The 17,478-nt window shown below is 37.6% G+C and overlaps 1 protein-coding gene across 4 annotated transcripts in view; it reads right to left on the minus strand.

The window, feature by feature from the left end:
- Lrguk (leucine rich repeats and guanylate kinase domain containing) overlaps positions 1-17,478 on the minus strand; it is a 137,070-nt gene that overhangs the window by 24,113 nt on the left and 95,479 nt on the right. For all 4 annotated transcript variants that reach the window (XM_087204411.1, XM_087204410.1, XM_021237592.2 and 1 more), the window contains 4 exons: positions 17,317-17,403; positions 14,809-14,915; positions 9,533-9,652; positions 2,628-2,724 (listed from right to left, as the gene is read on the minus strand). In XM_087204411.1, coding sequence (XP_087060537.1) covers positions 2,628-2,724; positions 9,533-9,652; positions 14,809-14,915; positions 17,317-17,403 — 411 coding nt within the window. The remainder of the gene's footprint in view (positions 1-2,627; positions 2,725-9,532; positions 9,653-14,808; positions 14,916-17,316; positions 17,404-17,478) is intronic.

A 17,478-nucleotide genomic window follows, 5' to 3' on the forward strand; every position in this document is an offset into this window, starting at 1 on the left:
GATGTGTCTCCTGCGGGTGATGAGGAAAATCCATATCCCCCCATAATCAAAATAAGTTTCTGTTATGTACAGTATTTCCAAAGGTAAAAACTCAAAACAATCCTTAAAATTTTACTTTTTCAATATCATACTGTCTCTGTTCTTTGGGAAAAAAGGTACTGTGACTCCTTTTCTTTATATATACATATATATGTATATATAAAATATATATGTGGAGATAGATAGATAGATAGACAGACAGACAGATGTATCCCTAACCCTAACTCTAGCTATCTAGGTCTCCTCCCAAATATATATGCTTTATCTTTTACAGTGTGTGATAGTTAATTTTATATGTCAACTTGGAGGACATCTGAGGATGAGATTAACATTTAAATTGGTGAACAGTGTAACAGACTGCCCTCCACAATGTGAGTGGGCTTCACTGATGAGGGGAAGACCTGCATGGGACAAAAAAGTCAGCCTTTGGACTTCACCTGCACCATCTGCTTTCCTAGGGCTGCAGGCAGGCAGATTTGGGTTTGCCAATCTTCATAACCAGATGAACTAAGCCCTTTTATTATCTCTTTCTATATATATCCATACACCCTATTGGTTCTGTTTTTGTGGAAAAACCTGGCTAGTAATCTGACACCCTGTTTTCAAAATGTATAGATATTTGAATTACTTTTCAGATATGTGTTTGCTTACATGTTTGTATAAGGATGTTCTTCTGTAGATGCCAAAAACATTTTTTGGATGGATGCACGTTTGATCCCATTAAATTGATTTGTTAAGCATTGAGATGAAGTAGTCTCCCTGTTCTGGCTGCAATACTTTCATTTCTTGCTGCATGTGGATTTCCATAAATAACAATAGTCATACTTCAAAAGTTCCCAGGTCTATGCTTTCATTTCCACAAGGCAGAGAGCATTTCTGTAGATAAGTGATCACATATGTGCCTATGAAAAGGGTTCAGGTGTCTATGGACCACATTTGGGAATAATCTGTGGGCTGGGGGAGGCATCTGTTGGAGGAGGCCTGTGGATATGGGAAGGTGCAGGTCCATATGTCATGCCTGTCACAGAAGGTAGGTGTGACTGTCCACAGTAGGTGTTGGGGGAGGGTAGGCCAGGGTGTCTGTCGAAGTAAGCCATGCTGTCAGGGTGGGAGTTGTGAGTGTGTAGAGACATCTACATACAGAGGGCTGAGTATGTGGGTGTGACTGGTGCATCTGACAATGTGCCATGAATTTATAATTTCTAAGTTTATCGCCTATTAAACAGTCTCACACTGATGTTAAAAGAGATCACAGGCAAAATTCAAGTAGAACAAAATGACAGTATATTAAAGTAATATATGTTAGCAGAAACAGTAAAAATGAGTACTTCTAAAACACATGGGGATTTTTATAGAGTGTAAAACTACAAGGCTAAATATAACATGGAAGCATAGTGATTTCTTAGACTAGGAACTGAACTAGACTCACTTGATTTCAGACCTGATAAAGGTGTGGAACATCAGGGGAGCGCGCAGGGTCCCTAACGACAGTGAACTCAATCAATAGGAAAATACCTCAGAGTCTAACAGGAAAAACTAATAATTTTGGGAACTACTTGTCTTTCAACCTAAAGAGTCTCAAAAGAGCCTATGACCATACCATCCGGAATGTGCCTAATCTTGTTTAAAGAATCTTAACAGAATGGTTCTTTGTAATATCAAGATAACTCCTTCAATCTCTGTTGAGGCTTCTAGAAATGCACAATTCCAGAGGAATCAATAAATCCAACTAATTGCCAAAATAGAGGCCTTAGAAAGAAAATTATAATGACCATGATGTTCTTTTGACAAGTTTCGAGGAGAAACTGCCCAGGGAGTGTAGGACTTTCTCACTAGCGCTTCTCTGTGAGTGCAAAAGTCCTAGAAACACACTGTGTGCAGGGGTGGTCCTTCAGAACTGAGTTCATGGAACCTGAAGAGCTTAAATGCTCCATGATGCCTAAATGTTCCCTGATAGTGTATTCTGAGGGTACAAGCCAAGGTCTTTATTCAGGGGTGAAGACAAAGACTGGAGGGAGGAAAGAGACGGAGACAGAGGAGAGGGAAAATGTACCTATCCGTGTCGCAGGATGGATGGTGATCTTTCAATGCCAGAAACAGATCAGGCCCTTCAAGAAGGCTTTAGAAGAAAAAGTAGCAGTGTTGGATTCATTTGGCAACAGAAAGAAGGATAATATAAGCAAAAATAAGTCTGATGGTGAAGAAAAACCCAGAAGCTTAGAGGTTCATTAGCAGTGACGAAGATGTAAGGCACAGTTTAACTGAAGTCATGGCTAGGTATGTACTGACATTCCCACAGATAAAATATCTTAGGATTGTGAGGACTAGCTTTCTCTATGAAGGCCAAGAAGAAACAAATAAATTGTTTTTTAAAAAGTGAATTCAAAGACAAGGGTGCTGAGCATTACTACCAACGACTATTACTATCAGGGTTTCTGTAAAAAACAAAACAAAAACAAAAATATTTCAACTCAAATGATATTTACAAGTACAAAATTTAACTTCTCCCTTTTAAAAAAATCACTATTGCCTAATATTTCTGAACTAGAACATGTATTACTTATGCAATAGAAATAAAGTCTCCTTACCATGTTGAGCATTTCATCGAAAACTTCTTGAGAGATAAAATGATAATCAACTCGATCCCCTTCTCCAAAGTATGGTGGCCTTGTAGTGTGACAGGCCCTAAAATCACAAAATAGACAATGTAGTCTATTTCTATTACCTTGAACTTCCAAATGGAGATGGTTTCAGTAAACAAAATGTTTAAAAATTGAAATTGATCTATATAGCATAAATCATAAAATAATCTAATTGTGAAGACACTGTGGTTGTAAAATGCTAGACTGCATTCAATCACTATAGACTGTAAGGATTATACAAATTTTAGATTATTAGTATCAAATTTTTACTCACTGCTATTTTATCACCTTCTGAATCACTCCCTCTGCCACCACCTAATAATTCTTAAATAAGTACAACAATATCCATTACCCTACTAACTGCTTTCATGTTCTCTCTGCTGTATGCACATTTTCTGCAGGCTCCCCTCCTCTTTCTCCACCCTGCTGGCCCTCTTGTTTTGCATGACTAAATCTGTCACCCCTCCTAGCATTTTCCCTGAGCTCCAATGACTGCACTGTGCACCTCTTCATACCCCCATAGCCTCAATCTGTGCCAGCTGCAGTCTAATGCTTGTTCAACACTATCTCCTCCAACACTGGAGGGCAGAAACATCTCATTCACCCTGTGCTGCAAGTCCATGTCAGTACTTTACTTGACCTTCCTATAGGAATCTACAAGTCTGATGCTGAATGGAATTCTCAACTCAACCAGAAAGGCCTTTTCTATCCACTCTTTAAAATAATATCCCCACCCTATAAGACTCCTGACGACTATTACCAGAACTGTCTTCTTTCATATACATTTTTTCTATATTCCCCAGAACATACAAATTATGAGGGGAGGACCTTGTCTTGTTCATCTTGCATTCCCAATGCCTGACATATAGCAGATATTCACTAATTAACTATAAAATTAATAAAAATGAAACACATAAAGCAGCTAACAGCAGCTAGGAACTCCATTGTATAGTTAACTATTAAAGTGACTTCCCCAGGGTCAAACTGCAGGCTGGGCAGTTCTGGGCAGTCCCAGAACAAGAATATGGGGTCCCTGCTACCCAGGACTCTGGATTTCATATCATTCTGCCTTCTCAATATTAAGTTCTAGGAGTGTAAACTGATTTTTAGATTATCCTAGGATTTTAAAATGAGATGAAAATAGCCAAACACTTGACATGTTGTTTCATTTATTTCTCACAAAAACCATGAGGCAGATCTTAGTTCTTATTTCTATTTTACAGATGATGAAACTGAGGCATAAAAATGATGTATGCTCCTAAGTAGCACCACGAGGATGACTCCAAAGTCAACTGTTTTTTAAATAGCATACTGATTAAGAAGGTAAAGTTGCTACTTCAAAAACCTACACGTCATAAAATCAAAGACAAATGTTTATATCTGACTGTTCCCCTTCTATTATAATCAAGAATTAATGGCACTAGCACATTTTCAGGTCTTCACATTAATTTAAGTTACATACTCTGGAAAGAATATACATCCTCAGAGATCACTGTCAAAACACTGTGACATTTGTTTTGTGGTTTGAATGCACTGGCATTTCTTCCCCAGCCTTGGCAGAGACCTGAGATCCTCTGTCTACTGGTGTCCTTGACAGTCAAGGAAGATAAATCCGTGGCCTGGCATCCTGTGCTGCGAACCCTTAGCACAATCTTTACACGCTACACTGAATTTACATTTCCCTACAAAGGAATTGAGTGGCAGGCACTTTTTTCAGAATTTTTAAAAGGGAAACAAAACAAAGAAGCAATCTGAAGCATGTAGGCAGGTAAACAAAGAGATGCTCCACTGATGTGGAGAAGGTTGATGACAGAATCTGCAACTGTATAGAACTTTCTATTAAGAAGGGCCTAAGATGACCTGTGGGTTTTTTGAATCTGTCATCCAATTTTCACATATAGAAATTTTCACTGTGTAGTACACCATCCAACTGTGAATATCATAAAAGGAATACTTCATAGTGAAAGCAATGTTTCACAAAACTTACTTTTAAAAAATGATGCTAAATTTAGAAAAATTTATTTGAGTCATCCCTTTCAAATATCCTTCCCTCTTCTGCCTAAATACTTCCATGAGGGGCCGGGGATTTAGCTCAGTGGTTTTACCACCTGCCTTGCAAGCGGAAGGATCTGAGTTCGATCCCCAGTACCAAAAAAAAAAAAAAAAAAAGAAAGTAAATAGGTCCATGAGTTTGTTCTTTATTAATTTACTAGATAAATCAAGGTAAATAATCAAATCATGGTTTGCAATGGAAGCTACACTTCCTGTTAGTTTTACTTAATAGACAAAAGGACTGATTTGGACATTAACCCCAGACTGCAACTCTGGTCCTAAATAAAAGTCTAGAGTAAGTTTAGACATTCCAAAGGCCAATTAATTGGTGAACTGTCATCAAGGCTGCTAAGAAAAAAAAGGACAGGAGATGACCAGGAGCAAAGGGAATGTGGAAAAACAGGTCAAATAACAGAATGCTAAAATATCCGGGGAAATATAATAGGAAGAAAAGACGTCTAAGAACAGCTGGCAAATGGATGAGGAAATAGGCTTTTTTTTTTTTCAGTGTGATTCAGAAGCATGCAGATTTAGAATCTCAATTTGTGACCAGATTGGCTCAGGAAACACTGCACTTCCTGATATTACCAATAGTTAGGCAGAGGCTTGGCAGTGAGCACATATGAACTCAAGCACATTACAGCATGCCATATTGTGAGTGAGCTTTTTCAATGGGTATCCACAAAAGCCCAGATATTCCTAGAACATTTTATAGGTAGATTAAGTTGGTTTTCACACTCAATGCTAGTATACATCAATAAATTGCTGGACACAATTTAAGGGACCATGAACACAGGGATTTCCATACATACTATGTCTGAGTATCAGATTTCATGAAGCCCCTACTCTGCTCATGTTCCCTTAACTACACACTGACCCCCAACTCCTGCCTTCATCACCTGTTTCTGTATTCTAATTGGTCTTCTCACCTTCCTTCCCCAAGCCCCGTCCTAACTGCTGACAGGATACTCTCTAAAATGCAACTGAAAATATTCCATTCCCCTGCTTAAAAGCCCTTTGTGACCAGACCCATGACTATCTTTCCAGTCTTTTCTTCTGCATTTTCCATCATACTTCAAGCTTAGGCATGCTACCATCAGTGTTCTCAGTTAATAAAACTTGTCTGTTGTTCTCTACAAGGAATGCAAAAAGCAACTCCACTTAAGGTCCACATCCTGCTTCTCTTTTATTTTGAGCACTCTTTACTTCCTCATCATTGCAAACTATCTTGTTAGACAGCATTTCCTGTCTAAAGCCCATGCCAGATTGACTGGAAGCTTCCAGAAGGAGAAGACCCACGTCTGTTCATTTCAGTTTTTATCACCAGCACATGGCATGTGGACAGTGCTCAATAACTACTGGCTGAATGAATAAATGAGCCATTCTTCAAATCTGTTATATTTGTATAGACAGAGTAGACTGTATTTAGGTTGCTATACCTCATACCACCTCATGCAACTACTTTAGTATAATGCAATTATTTATGATGTGAAAAATAAAATATATTTAGTAGTAAACATCATGAGGTTATGAAAATAGAGATTGTTATAAAATAGAAATTTAAAGAAGAATAAAGGTTTTCTTTCAAGTCTATTCAGATCCATAACATGACCTTAAATTTGGAAGATTAAAAGGCACGCTGGTATGGTTCTGTGGTGCCCTCATTATCCAGCATATTTCCAAGAAGCCACTGATTTGAGTGGCAATATAAAATTAGAAATAGACTGTGAAAGCAGTAAATGTGTATCTCCAGGCCACTCATAACTAACAGAGGTAAAGAAAGAACATCCAACCTATTTCTAAAAACAAATAGTAAAATCACAACCTAAGACTAGAGCAGAATTTCTCAGCCACACCATTTGTTATATGATTGAATTTTGTTTTTATTTATCTATATGGATATACAACTTAGCATGTGAAAATTTCACTGAAATGTCTGGATCTTCAGTCAATATAATTTAAAAAAGAAATAAAACACCAGGAGAAAATAAATAGGAGGAAAAGATTCAAGCAAGTGGCAGGGAAAATGCCTTTATAAATGCTTTTATATTTCACAAAGAGACTATATCCATGCCTGCTTTCATTTAATCAAAAATCAATAAAACTTACGTTGGATAAAGAATTTAAAAATAAAGTCTAAACAAAAGCATTACCTTGCCCCTGAAGATGTGCTTTGGTTTTATCTTCACTTTTAAAGGAAGTTCCTGCATATAATGGTAGAACTCTCTTACTTTCTCAATGGATGAAATTATTAGCTATCTAACACCCTTTTTTTTCCAGTGGCATGGTCTTTGCCCTAGGCCTTGATGGAATTCTCAGAATGATGTGTACCCCCTAAGCTAGCCCTGGTCTCTGCCTCCGGCAGACCTGACACTGAGTGGTTGGCCCATACTCTTGAGCCTGTGAGGGAGGTGGATGAGTGAGGATGTAATCAGTAGGGAGAAGTCAGGAGTATTTTTCCACTCACCACTAATTCCAGCCACAGGAGAAAAATCCTAGAAGCAGCACTGACAGTACTGGATATGAAGTTCATTTTAAGGTTCCATTTTGCCATCTCAGGCCACCACACAAACTACACAGCACTAATTATATAAGATCTGAATTACCCCCCACATTATATGTTTCATAAAGGCAAGGACCTCACCAGTCTTGTTTTCATTCTATCCTCAGAGACAAGCACATGGGAAGAACTCAATAAATATTTAATGAATGAATGAATGAATGAATCCATCCAATTCCCCATGTACCAGAAACATCATCTTTGCCTCTAATCACAGCTATTTCCACTAAGCATTGTATATGTTACCATTATTCGGCTATTCATTCACTCACTCAGTCATTTCACAGATATTCACCACACATATATTAAGTACCTGGCCATGTGCTGTGCCCTGAAAACTCAAATGGTAAACAAGGCTGACATGGTCCCTACCCTGATTGGGGTTACAGATGAGCAGGAAAAAACAGATATGAAATAAATCAATCAAAGCTTGATAAACTTTCTAATAAGGAAAATGTAGGATTTAGTGAAAATGAATAATGGGGGCGGGCAGGTAGGAATGTAGAAGCAGATTACACCAGAATCTTGATGGGGATTCAACAAACACCTCTAAGAATACATCAGACCAATCATGCAGTAGCACATCACAAGCAAATAAAAAGGACTGGGCTACCAACTATTAGCAACATAATTGGTATCGGAGATATGAAAGAAACCAGAGAAAGCTGTGGCTTCCTAAGTCACTTTGGTTTGCTAAAATGTTCTAAATTTACACATTAGCACACACCTTTTTGTCCTTATTTGACCTTCTATTCACAGTATTCAGCTTATCTTTTAAAACAGGTTAGGTGCCTCCATATAAGCATAATGGCACTATATACTTTTTAAATTCTAGCATTAACTTTTATTTTTGTTATTTCAGGGTGTTTAAAATATAGCAAATTAAAATAAGCAAATTATTCTATACTATATGCATATTAGAGTTGTCCAAATGTAGTCTGCAATTTTAAATACCTAAATGAATGAAAAATGAAATGTAAAGTGGATAACAGCTGCTAGGAACTCTATTGTGTGAACATATGTAGCTTAAGTGAAGGGCTTCTTGTGACAGCATTAGAAAAGTTTGCACTTATTTTTCTTGCTGTCCTGCATATATTTGTAGTCACATCCTGAGCTCATCAACATGTAGTACTAATCTAAAAGTAATTCTTTTTGCCACACATAAAAAATAAAAGAGGAAACCTATTTAAGAGAACACAGTGACAATTCTAAATCTGACTCCCAGAAACTTCTAAAAAAATTTGTAAATCCAGCAGGACAGTTTTCTTGGATGGAACTAGTCTTCCGGACACTATCCTCTATTTTAACAGGGCCACTAGGGAATCACTCAACACAATATTTGCTCCAGAAAACTTTAGTGTATTGACTACTCTGCTGAAGGAAAGGACAGGAAACAACTTTGCTGCCCCTTCTCTGTCCTTCCTCCTGAAATATGCCTTAGAAGAGGAAGGCAGGTCTGGAGACACAGAAGCTCAAGTACTGCCAGAGCAGGAAGGAGCTTTGGGGACGTCCCTGGAGCACAGCCCCACGCACCAGTGCACTGCCCACATGCTGCCTGACACACTGCCAGACAACAGCAGAGGAATCCTGCCTTCAAACACCATTCTGCTCAGTTACAAAGCAGAGTATTTTCAAACCCTGCAGAGAGATTTGGGCTGGCATTGAATTAAGTTAAACATGAGCAGAATTAAAGTTAAATAAATACACACACACACACACACACTATAATATAATAAATGGAAAAGAAACTTGAACCTCTTATGCCAAAAATGAGCAATGGCATAGATGTACCATGCATATTTACTTGTCTGATACAGTGGTCATTACTAAGTTTACTGTCTGTTGCACAAACGAGAAACTATTTTACTTCTTGCTACTTGCTAAGTTCTTCTGTAACTAGGAGTACATTTTAACAAGCATCTCTACCACATCAATTAGAATGAAATGAGAATCAAGATTCCTGGTATTTCTAAGACCAGATAATCACATTGATCTGATTTTATCAATAAATTACCTTCAAGGACTCTCAGGTTGCTCTGTCCCTACCAAGAGTTCATATCTATTGAGCATTCAATGAGCTTACCACTTGTAGCTCTGCTGTAAAATGGATCATAAACAAGTTGCTTTGTATATTTGTGAGCTTGTTTAAGTAGTCAAAATTAGCAATATCTGAGATTTTTATCAGGAATCAACAATTTGGAAGAATTTCTGAGGCTTACAAGTCAATAAACAAACTTACCCATATCTGAAGTAAGTATTAAACTGTCTGCAGAGGCGGTGAGCAAGTTCTCGTTTCCCACAAGCTTGAGGCCCAGCCAGTATCAGCATGGGATAAGGGGCATCCAAACTGGGAAGAGTGCTGCAACACAGGACCAGGCAATTACTGTCCCACGCCTGTCAGAGAGGCCACATATTAATTGTAGCCATTTGACCCAATCTCCATTTCATAAGCATCATTAATTACTACTTGCTGTATCCAGACAGGGCAGAAGGATGTGCCTACTTTCCAGAAACAAGTTGATTATAATTATCAAAAATAATCTTCAAAGTATAGGTAACAAGGTAAAATACAAATTTGTGTAAATTTATTTTAAAAAGCTTTTTTTAAAGGAAAATGTGGTAAGATATTAGTTCCTGCTAAAGCAGTCTCAGTAAAAGGAATGACTGTTCTCTGAGCATTAATGTTTAACATTCATATCTATTACATTAGAATGCAGGTAGGCATAACAAACAATAATAACAACTAAAATTTACCTGAGTAATTACTACGTGACAGGCACTATTCTAGGAGTTTTATGTGTAGCTCCTTAATTATAAGAAACTAATAAAGATATTTCTGTCATTATCCCCACTTAGCACATGAAGAAACTGAAGTACAGAAAGGTTAATTAACTTGCTCAAAGGAAGAGAAGAGTTATATACAACTCTAGGCTTAGCTTCCATGCCTGAAGACTGAAATGAAGAATGAATTTAATAAAATCTCCTGCGTGTTCACTCATGAAACAAATTGTAGAATTACCCAATAAAATGTTTTGTGGTAGTGGAGACTGAACCTAGGCCTTTGAACTGAGCTACATACACAACCCTGTTTTGTTTTGTTTTTTAATTTTGAGACAGTTTCTCGCTAAGTCACTGTTTCCCAGGATGGCTTCAAACTTACAATCTTCTTGCCTCAGCCTTCCAGAGTTCTAGGATTACAGACACACACCAACAAGCCTGATTAAAATAAGATATTTTAAAATACATTTTAGGTGTGGATTCAGTAAAAACTATGAAATAGCACATTATCCAGGATCTCTGAGTACCCACAGAAAAACATAAAAATTTAAGAACAAGAGCCCTTGGAAAACATTTATAACAAAACTAGATGAAAGAAAGGGTATCTCCAGGAAAACAAACCCTGACAAAGCCTGCCTGGTCCTAGAGTCTGTGTGGAAGACGCCATGGGGCAGGGCCTGGCAGATATGAGGACAGAGAACCCCAACAGCCACTAGGTACTTGCTAGATGCAGACAGGCTCAAACTGTACATGTGCAAAACCTGTTCATGAATGTCCATAGCAACTTCATTAGTAGCCAAAAGCTGAGTCTACCGAGATATCCTTACCAGGTGAATGGTTAACTGTGATACATTCACAGCACGGAATACTACTCAGCAATAAAAAGGAATGAACTGTTGATACATGAAACAACTTAGGTGAATTTCTGGAGAATTATGTTGAGTGAGGGTATAAAAATCCAACCACCAAAAGTTGTACTGTATGATTCCATTTATGTGACACTCTTGAAATAATCACAATTTAAAGATGGGGACAGATTCACGGTTGCCAAGGATGAAAAGATGAAAGAGAAGGAGGTACAGTTATTACAGACAGCTAAGTTAGGTAAAAATATTTTAGGCAGTCAGCTAGGGCTGGGCCCTCAAGAGAGTCAGTACAAAAGATAAAAACATTACAACTGTGGCCAGAGGTTCATCTGTTGGAGACCAGGCTTCAAGATAAAGACAAAATGACCAGGCCTACATACTTCCCCATGGGATGAGATAAGTGGTAACACTTGGCCCAACAAAGCCTAGATAGACATCAGTCACCTTGGTGGGTGACCAAGACCCTTGGACCTATCCGTCCCTTAGAAGTTCTTTGTTCTTTTCATGTACACCTGCTTCGTGACTTGCTTCCTCGTTGGATCACTATTACCAAAGTGAGTATACTTGAAACCTTATTGGTTGATCATAGCTTTAACCCACATCGTACCCTTGTGGTTGTGTTCTATAAAACTTCCCCTGTAAAGTGAGATCCCTGGCCACCCATTCGGGACCTTTCCTGCCTCTCAGGAGCTATATCTCTCAATAAATATTTCCTATTCTTAACCTCTGTTGTTCCCTAGAATTCATTATTTGATTTTGAGGAACACGAACTGGCACATCTGACATCTAGCAGGTTGGGAGTTATAATATTTTCCTATACCATATGAGGTCCGATATCATTCCCATATCACTGTGGCTATGAGAGGACATCACCAGGGATCCTCATGATGAAACTGCTCTGTATCATGAATGTAGTGGTGTGCAGATGAACCCACCCATGTAATAAATTTGCAGAGAACTAAAAGCATATGCAAGTACATGAAAAACTAGTGAAATCTGATAGTGTTGGTGGATTTCCTGGTCAATTTGCTGATTCTGATACTCAAATAAAGTTATGTAAGATCATCCTTGGGGAAAATGGTGGAGCATATGTAGAATTCTCAGTATTATTTCTTACAATTGCCTGTGAATCTGCAATTATCTCAAAATAAATTCTTTTTTAAGAAAAATGCCTAAGAAGAAAAAAAATATTTGAGAAAGTGACAAATACTGAAAATAGGCAAAGGAGATTTTCCTAAAGAAGAAAATCAAAGCAAAGGAACAGGAAAATTTTAAAGACTAATTCAAAAAATTTTTCTTAAAACTAAAAAAAAAACTAAACAAAAAAGGGGGACACATTATACCTAAAATATCCCAGAACAACTAATAATAAGATAACATCTAGTAAAATTACTGGACATCAAGAAAAAGAAAAAAAAAACAACTAGAAAAAGACAGCATAGGATTTTATAAGGGAAAACAAATTATTAGATTTTGATAACAACGTTTTATGCCAAAAGAAAATAAAGCGACATCTTTAATATATTCAAGGGCAGAAAGTGTGAGCTATGAATTCTATATTTAGCAAAAATGACTTCCAGGTATGAAGGACACAAACTATAAATACGTAAGAATGATCTTCTAGCTCTTCCTGAGGAATCCTTTAGAAAACAAGCTTTGCACAACTAAAATGACTCAACCAACATCAATATAAGGACTCATAATAAACATACAATTGCCATAGACTAATGAGAACTAAGACTAAATAAAAACGAAGAAGAAAGTATAGTATGTGATGTCTGTTATGTTTTAACAATAAAAGCACAATACACTACTCTTTAAAAGGAGTGGTTGGTACAATATATGGAATAGGCAAATTCACAAAAACAGTAAATTAGAGGTTATCGGGGGCTGGGAGCAGGGGAAGGGGTTGAATGGGTAAACAAGGGCAAAAATGCTTTTAATGACTTTCAGTGATCATGCGGGTAATAGTATTGGGCTTCTGATACCATTGTGATAAAACGTGGACTTTAAAATATACGTAATTATGGGATTTTGCAATTCTGTATTCCTCTGTGTGCTTGAAAACCAGGATTCTTTGGGTGGGAGAAAAGAAAATGATATGTGAGAGAGAGAAGGCTAAATAAAGCCTTGACTGTTGTCTTGAAATTTAGTTCCAAGTATCATTATCAGGAGTTCTAGATAAATCTATCTAGATACAGAGAAATAATTAGATGGAATAATGTAGACAGGTACAGACAGGATGGGTGGATGGGTGGATGGATAGATATATGGATGGATAAATAAAAATGAAAAATGTTCTTAGTTCTTTTCACTAAAAGGCCTAGAAACAATGACCAATTCAACAGCAAACAATACTGCTAGCACTCAGACTGAGACTAGGATGTACCATTTTTCACAAAAATCAGTGCTTCTTGGAGAAATAGCTAATTCTAGATTTGGGACAGAACACATACAAGATGAGTCTGAGGATGTTTGTCATACTAAAGAGCAAGGGAGCTATCGATGGCTACCCGGCCAGTCAAGGTTTGTCTGTGTCATTCTAGGATGGTATTCTTGCCCCAATCATGCCAAAAGAGGGGCCAGTGATTCTCCAATAATGCAACATACATTTCACAAGGTCAAGAGTCAAAATGACTCCTGGAGCTGTGTGCTGGCTTGGCATGGGAAGGGAAATGTCAGGCAGGCCAGCTACTGGTCTAGAACTGTGAGTGCTGTTCCATTCTGAACTCCAGGCCTGCTTGCCCTTTGCTCTTTGCCTGATAGCCAGAAATGATTAAGAAATGCACATTTATCAAAACACCGCTGCAAATATTTGATACATGCTTTTATACAAATGTACCCTAAAGCATGAAACAAGTATCAATATTATAAACTAAAAAAGAAATACAATGAGGATATAAATATACTTCCTTAAATCAAATGTGCTTTTCCAGATGTATGCAAATAAATGATAAATCATTTCACCTAGAGGGATCTCATTCACATATAAAACTGTCAGTGTCTACATTATCAAATTATATGTAAAACTCATGTCCTGGGTCACAAAAATAAAACATTTTGCTCTCTGTGGGAAACCAACCAGGTGAAGTACAGGAGCAAATACCACATGAAGAAAAAAAGCCATTTACATCTGACAGTTTTACAAGTATTTTTAAAGTGCCTTTGGGTATTGATAGAATTTCTGCATTATACTTATAGCACAAATGGCCATCTGTTTCAACAGATTGTTTTAAAAGAAATGGAGAAACCGCGGTAAATCTGTCTTCAAATTTAGAGGTGAGAGACTCTATTCATGTGTTCAACCAAGCTGGGCCACTCCTTCCTGCTGGGTTGATTGTAGCTCAGTACAAAGACTATTTCAGGTTTCCCTCAGGCTAGCTGGGCTTCCTTCTAGGGACTCTCTAATAATCTGAATTCACAGAATGCTCTTTGGCTGGGGTATTTAGCATTCTTTCACACCCAAGGGAAGATTTATAATGGATATGAATGATCACAATTTTCTATTAATGAGGCTGTCTGTGATAGTTTCCTAAGCCAGAAAAGTTGACAAACTTTAAAGATTTCACTGTCATATGGCTCCGGGTAGCTAACATACAAGGGGCCAGATGAAAGAATGAAGATCAATCAGCTCACACCATGCCTGGGAAAACACCAACCAGTGAGTGAGTAAGAAGCCCGTCCCAGTTCACGATAACACGCCATGACAGACCTATAACCTTCCAAATAAAGACCAGGCCCTTTCCTCAGAGAAGGTGCAAAAGTATCATTTACAGGAAATGAAGGGACACAAAATAGAGGGCTAAAGAAAATGATGAGGTTCTTCTTTGCTGGCTACCCTGAGCTTACCCCATAGGATATTGGTAAATACCTGTCAAAGATCCTCTGAGGTCGCATAACGCTGTTGACAACGTGGGTCAGGTGATCTTGAGCTGCGACCACTTCAGGGGGAGGGTCATATTTATTCACAGCTGCCACCTTTTCCAGAATTAGAAGAGTAAGAGGGGAAAATGACTTGTTTCTAAAAATAAGCCAATGTTCAGGTTTTCTTTAATGAAATAGTTGAGACATACAACCAGGTATACAAAATAATTAAACACATAACCATGAGCCTTTGTATTCAATCTTCATATCAACTCTAACTTTCCAAAAAACTAAATAATGATAATTATTTTTAAATATTGAAAGAAGTCTTCTGATCCCCTGCTTCTTTATAGTTCTTCATTTGAAAGGGGAACAGGGGAAAGGAAATCCTGAAGTTCATAGTTACTTTTAATATAGTAAACATTCCAACTTTTAGTAAGAGAAGGAGGGATAAAATTTATAGATTCCAGGTAGTTGATTCTGGTGAACTTTTTTCTCATACTGTATCCTCAAGAATTATGCTCACGGGGGCTAGGGATATAGCTCAGTGGCACCGCACTTGCCTGGAAAGCTCAAGGTCCTGAGTTCGATCCCTGGTACCAAAAAATAAAATTTTTTTTAATTCTAAAAAAAAGAATTATTCTCATGATTTTGCATTCTACAAAAACTCTTAGCTTAACTTTCTCTAGTCAAGGGTACAAAGTAAGATCAAAAAATATGATGAATGTTTAAATAAAAATGTATTAGTGTGTCCTTATCCACTTTATTCACCAGATTTGGCACTGTATGACTTCTGGCTCTTTTCCAACATCAAAATGATTGTGAAAGGCAAATGAATTGACTCAGGGTAGAAGGCAGCCATGAAAACACAATTAAAGCTGAAGGACCCTAGTTAGCAAGACAGACTCCATATTGCTGCTTGACCCACCTGCCTGCCCTTTAGATGAACTCAGAAGGAGGAAGCTTAAAAACCTCTTCCCCTTAGAAAGTCTCTTTAGAAACAACAATTAATCAACTATTGTTTTACAAATGTTGTAACAGCAGGATGTTCTGCTTCTGTACCCTTTGCTTGTTTTACTAGTTCTATCCCATGGGGGGCCTAGAAACTGTTGGCCTCAAAGGTGTATAAAACATGTTTGTCAACCCCCAGTCGAGGCTCGAGTCCGATGCTCAGCTCGGGTCCTGGCCAGTAATAAACTCCTGTGTGGATTTAATATCTTAATATCGGTTTCTGGTTGGTTCTTTCTTACTGGGTGTAACAAAAGCCACTCACGAAAGAGGACTCCCAGAATGGCTTCAGAAAGTGGCAAGAATGACTGGGTGTGTTCCAAGTGAGGGAAGTATATTGAGGAGGATTAATGACAATGTGTCTTTTATTTTAATAATTTTTAAAAATTTTTTAAATGTACTGTATTTTTATCACACCTGGAACAAGTCTTTTCTTCATAATATACAGTTCTAAATACATTATTCTCAACTACCACACTTTTCCAGAATATGTGGTTTAATTCTTATTTCTTTTGCAAAATGTTAAAGGAAAAAAGAAACCTAAGTGCCTTTGAGTGTGAGAAAAATAATGGGGAAGCATCTGTATCTACCTTTAACCAAGATTGCAAAAAGGCATATATGAGATGGAATATGTGCCTTTCTATGTATTTATACCTCTTTTGATTCTTATCTCAAATTTGTATCCAGTGTAAGAAATCCCTCATTAGTAGAGATTTCAGCTGTCATCATCCACTAAAGGACAACAAAGCAGCTACCACAGCAATAGAGAGATGGATCCTAACATTCAAGACCTGGTTACTCTGGAATTGTGTGACCAAATGAATCATTATTTTAAAGGGCAAAATTGAAGCACTTAAAATATCAAGGTAGTGATTTATTTGAGAACCTTTACATTATATGGTAGAATGACATTATAATACATTTTATTGTTAAATGCGCTTTTGAAGTAACATGGAATCATATACCCTCTGAATAGGACCATCATATAAACTGCGAGTCTGCCACAACATGACCTAGGTAAGAGGATAAAAAGAGTATTGTTCTTGTCCTTTACTATCAGGCTTTCCACTGTACCGATGGCTGGCCTTCTACTGCATTTGTGTTGATGCCAGTCCCCAGTTGGGTTACTGGGGATTAAACTCAGGGCCTTTGGACTGAGCTCTGTCTTAACCCCTTTATTTATTATTTTTGATACAGGGTCTCACTGAGTTGCTAAATTGCCCAGGTAGGCTCAAACTTAGGATCCTCCTGTCTCAGCTTCCCAGAGTGCTGGGATTACAGACGCGCATCACCACACCCAGACATGTGTCCAGCTTTGCAGAAGGCTCAACTTGAGATCCTAGCCTAAGACAAGGAATCAGTCCCACAATAAAGAATTAATTTTTTTTAAAGATTTAATTTATGTATTAGCATGCATCTCGTTGATTGATAATATTGGTCCCACAGCAGGCAGCATGAATTTTTGAGATATTAATCCATAAACACATGAAATGACATGATCGCGTACCTTTTCTTCCACTTTAATTTTCTTCTGATCTAATTCTGTTAATCGCAGTAGCATAAATATTACAAAGAGCCAGTATTCAGATTTCTCCTATTTAAAATATCAAGAAGAACATTCAGTTGCCTTCCTTTCCCCAGTTCACAAGCATCAGCATGCTGTTCTCAT

This window comes from Heterocephalus glaber, unplaced genomic scaffold (assembly GCF_053883595.1).
Source record: "Heterocephalus glaber isolate CG9 unplaced genomic scaffold, H.glaber_assembly_v1.0 deba00000546, whole genome shotgun sequence".
Taxonomy (NCBI): domain Eukaryota; kingdom Metazoa; phylum Chordata; class Mammalia; order Rodentia; family Bathyergidae; genus Heterocephalus; species Heterocephalus glaber.